At 44.3% G+C, this 4,699-nt stretch overlaps 1 protein-coding gene across 1 annotated transcript; it reads left to right on the top strand.

Annotated features, from left to right (window-relative positions):
• The first annotated feature begins 2,676 nt into the window (after window positions 1-2,676).
• Window positions 2,677-4,467, top strand: LOC146677346 (uncharacterized). Its single transcript, XM_085420948.1, has 2 exons — window positions 2,677-3,013; window positions 3,901-4,467. Exons 1-2 carry the CDS (start codon window positions 2,700-2,702, stop codon window positions 4,169-4,171), a joined length of 585 nt encoding a protein of 194 aa, XP_085277074.1. The 5' UTR covers window positions 2,677-2,699; the 3' UTR covers window positions 4,172-4,467.
• The last annotated feature ends 232 nt before the right edge of the window (window positions 4,468-4,699 follow it).

The following is a 4,699-nucleotide window of genomic DNA, read 5'->3' as shown; positions in this document are numbered from 1 at the left end:
TTCAAGAGTTTCAGATTATTCAATTAACTGGCCAAAATCTACAGTTCTCCCCATTAACTGCTCCTTCCATAATTCTTCCTCTGCCCCACTGCAATCCGGAAATATTAAATATTTAGGTATTAATGTCTCTCCTAAGCTTTCAGACTTAACTAAATTAAACCACATCCCACTTCTAAAGAAAGTAGAAGGCGATCTGACTAGATGGAAATCTTTACCCATATCACTCATGGGAAGGGTCGCCACTATAAAAATGATGATCTTGCCAAAAATAAATTACTTATTTTTGATGATCCCTAACAAACCATCACAAGATTGGTTCAGATCTCTGGATTCATATATTTCCAAATTCCTTTGGAAAGATAAACCCCCGCGTATCAGCTTAAAAACGCTACAAAGAACCAAGGATAGAGGAGGATTAGATCTGCCTAATTTTCACCAATACTTCTTAGCCAACAGGCTTCAGTTCATCTCAGAATGGTTAAAACATACCTTCTTAGTTGAGCCCTGGCTAGATGTTGAACAGGCACTATGCAAGGATCTAGAGATTTCAGACCTACCATTTATTAGCTCAAACATCAAAAGACATGAATGCTTTAAAAGTATCAACATCAGCTTTTCTCTGACAGCATGGTGGGAGTTTCTAAAAATAACGGAGTCTTCATTAATCCCATGCAAACGTACACCTATCTGGAATAACCCTGACATATTACAAAACAATAATATGATTAATTTCCCAGAATTGAGTTGTAAAGGAATTAAATACTTAGAACATATATTAGAGGGAACAGAATTTATTCCATTTGACAGACTAGTTGCACAATATGGGATCAACAAGACAAGATTTTTAGAATATCAACAAATTAAATCCATAGTAAAAAAGAAATTTAACCTCAGTCAAGTTGAATTACAAACACCACTAAGTGCGGCACATTTTCTTACTCTTAAATCCCCCAAATTATTATCTAAAATATACAGAACACTTTCTAAATTAGATGAATCAATATCCCTTCCTATTGCAAAGTGGGAAGCAGATTTATCAGTCAGCTTAGACCAAAACTTCTGGTCTCAGATTTGCTTAAAAACCTTTAAATTAATTAAAAATCCCAGTCTGCAATTAATACAATACAAAATACTACATAGAGTGCACTATACAGGTCATCGGATGTTCAAGATGGGCTTTACATCTTCCAACAACTGCTCACACTGTCAAGGCAATACACCAGACAATTACATCCACGCTCTTTGGTTCTGTCCACGAGTTTAGAAGTTTTGGCGCGAGATATGTGAAGACTTATCAAAGTGTCTGAAATGTAACATTCCAACCTCCCCCTTAGTGTGTTTACTGGGCAGCTTAGATAATGTCACTTCAGAAAAGAATATAGCCCATATGATTTTCACTGCCCTATGCATAGCCAAGAAAACAGTCCTCATGAACTGGAAAAATAAAAATAATCTTAATTCTAACCAATATAGAAATTATCTATTAGATTACATTAGTCTTGATACAGCCTCTGCCACCACATCAGATCAATTGCTCTGGACTCCTTTTATCAGCTCCATCACCTAGTGGGGGTGGGGGGTCATAGTTTGGTCCCGCCTTCACTGTTGTGATTGGTGTGGGGGTAGGGACAGGCTTAGGGCGTCGGGGGGTTCCCCGGAGGCATCTTCCTTGGGGGGCTCAACCCGGGGTAGCGGTCATGTCCGGTTGGGGGCTCTGTTGGCTCTCAGGTGACTGTTTCCTCGCGGCTGCGTGCAGCGGGGCTAGGGGAGGGTCTGTGCTGACGGACGTGGGTTACTGACCTGGTAGCCTGGCTGGCCCTGGGTGGGTCCGGGATGGGCGTGAGGTTCTGGGGGCGCTCCGTCTCTGGGCTGGGGCCCGGGCCGGGCCTCGGGGGCTTGGATCCTGGTTGGTGTGTTGCCGGGGTTGTGGGCGGGTGGGTGCATGGGGGCCCGGCCCTGGAGCAGGGTGCCGCCGGTGCGTCGAACCGCCTGGGGGGCTCTTCAACTGGTGGGGGAGATGGTCACATCTTGCAGGAGCTTTCCTCTCTTCAGGAACTCTCTCTGCAGGAGGGGGAGATACAGGAGAGGTGGAGGAAGATCTCAGCCTGGGCGTTTACTGTCTTATGTAGTCTGGAAGATGAGTGGATGGTGGGGTGGGTGCAGTTTTCTCTGTGGTGGGGTTGGGTGGACTGTCCCGGGCTCTGTGGGGCCGGGAGGCGCTGCTGCACTGGGCCCCGGTCTGGATGGGCCTGGGCCCCCTGTCCCTGCCGGGTCGCGGAGTGTGGGAGTGCCTACTGGGGTCAGCGGGGGAGCTGGCCCCAGGGAGGGGTTACCTACCCCTCCCTTCCTTCCCTCCCCATCTCCAGCTGCCTCCCTCTTCCCGCTCCACCACAACCACCCACACATGCAGGACCTTGGAGTAGGGGTATGTCACCAGGGTGCAGAGGAGGCTACCCCCCCCCCTCTGTCCCCTTCTGGCTGCCTCTGCCTCAATTTTATCCCACAACTTACGGTGTGTTCACACCGAACGCGATGGACGCGAATAAAATGCCCCAAACGCCCCTAATTTGACGCGTGTACATTCGCGTCTCAACGGGTGTCCAAGAAAAATCCATCGCGCGTCAAAATATTGACGCGCGTGAACCGGAAATGTGGGAGGAATGTGGGAGGGAGTTGTGCCAGACCGGTATCTTTGCAAGATGGCAGCTATCGAGCTAGCGCTTGAAGAGAGAGTCTCCCTTCTCTATGTACTGTGGAGAGCAGAGCAGCAGCGTAAAAGACGTCCTCGCCGTACCTGGGTCCATCAGGTCCTCCAGAGGCATGAGCAGTTTGGTGAGTTTCACCACTTGCTCCAGGAGCTGCGCCTGGATGACGGCCGATTCCAGCGCTATCACCGTCATTCACTCGGCCAGTTTGAGGACCTGCTTTCCCTCGTCGGTCCCAGCATCGCCCGCCTAGACACCAACTACAGGCGCTCAATCCCACCTGCAGAGCGCCTGTCCGTCTGCCTGAGGTTAGTAAAACTATTTAATACGGTAGTCCTTTATTGATATCTGTGCTAATATGCTAATCCATCCAGTTATACACTGCTAACATGGATGTGCTATGCTAACAGTGAATGCTGTCGGTGTTTACTGAAAGCAAACTGTGGTACAGAGACGACTCTTTATAATATTTCTAGTGATACTCAGAAGGTCTCATCAAGTCCCGATTTAATTCGATTTATGCTGTTATCAGTGTTTGCGATGATAGCATGGCTGTGGTGTCACATCAATGTATGCGCTCGGTGTTTGCTGATATCAAACTGTAGCATTAGGACCACTGAGTTAACCTTTGTAGTGATACTCACTCCTTTTTATTTAGACCTGGTTTAATTCTGGGATAGTTGAATATTTGTATATAATCCCTGCAGCTGTCAGACTCTATAGCAGGGGTCACAGCCTTTATTAAAACAGAGTTAGATAAAACTGAACAGTTTGGTTCATCTTTAGTTACATGGTTCTATCTTGATAAGCTGTCTTATCACAGATTAATTTTTCAAAAATATTAATGATTTAAGCAAGGAAAGGGCTACATGTCAACACACAACTCTTTATTTCTATTAATGTCTCACTTCATTCCTACCTGATTGACATGTTTAGGAATTATGAGTGATTGGCTCACTGTAGTTGTGAAAGTTGCTACCAATCAAATTATGATATGTTAAAGTTAAAACAAAACACAACTGTTTTAGATATTATCTAATATACATTTTGTAATTATCCTTATAATTACAAAATGTTTTATGTAAGATTTAAGTTTTGTGATTTATATCTGACATCACAAAAGTATTTTGGAATTTGAATAATGTATTTTGTAACTGCAGTACACATAATACTGATTTTGAACAATTTTGTCCAGGTTCCTTGTCACCGGGGACTCCTTCAGGACCATCGCGTTCAGTTTCAGAGTCGGTGTGTCCACGGTGAGCCAGATCACCCCCCAGGCAGCGACGTCCATCTGGGACTGTCTAGTGGACGACTTCATGGCTGTGCCTTCACCTGGAGACTGGCGGTCCATCACAGAGGGATTCCAGGAGCGCTGGAACTTTCCTCTGTGCTGTGCAGCTCTGGATGGGAAGCACATCCAGACAAAGGCACCCCATATATCATATAGGAGACACACACATTGATATACACTAAATATTCATTTCATTTCTTTTTTGTGGTGCCCAAATTGATGCACCTGCTTGATTTTGTTTAAACAATTATTGCACACTTTCTGTAAATCCAGTAAACTTCTTTTCACTTCTCAAATATCACTGTGTGTGTCTCCTGTATGATATTTAACTGACATTTTTTATTGTAACAACCAACGATTTATACAGGAAAATAATGTCTATTAACAAGGTTGCCCAAACTTCTGCATCCCACTGTATCAGTATATTTTGTCATTAGTATAATATGAAATAAATTCTACATGTGTCAAGTTGTGTGCCAACATTTGCTGTGTAGTAGAACTGAGACATTAGTCATTATAAACATTTATTTGAAATAATATTAAAAGTCTCAAACAGAAAAACATTAAACATAAATATATAAAATATAAGAATTTACAGAGAGACAGGAATAAAAAGGACCAGCTGCTCTCCAGAGCAGGAACAAGGCTGAGGAGGAAATGCTCCATTGGAGACTGGTGTGGCCTCTTCAGGGACTCCAGG

Source organism: Rhamphochromis longiceps, linkage group LG2 (assembly GCF_057381845.1).
Source record: "Rhamphochromis longiceps isolate RC_006_pf linkage group LG2, R_longiceps_female_GT1.1, whole genome shotgun sequence".
Taxonomy (NCBI): Eukaryota; Metazoa; Chordata; class Actinopteri; order Cichliformes; family Cichlidae; genus Rhamphochromis; species Rhamphochromis longiceps.
Note: the sequence above shows the minus strand (reverse complement) of the source record. Positions and strands in the feature narration are given on the sequence as shown.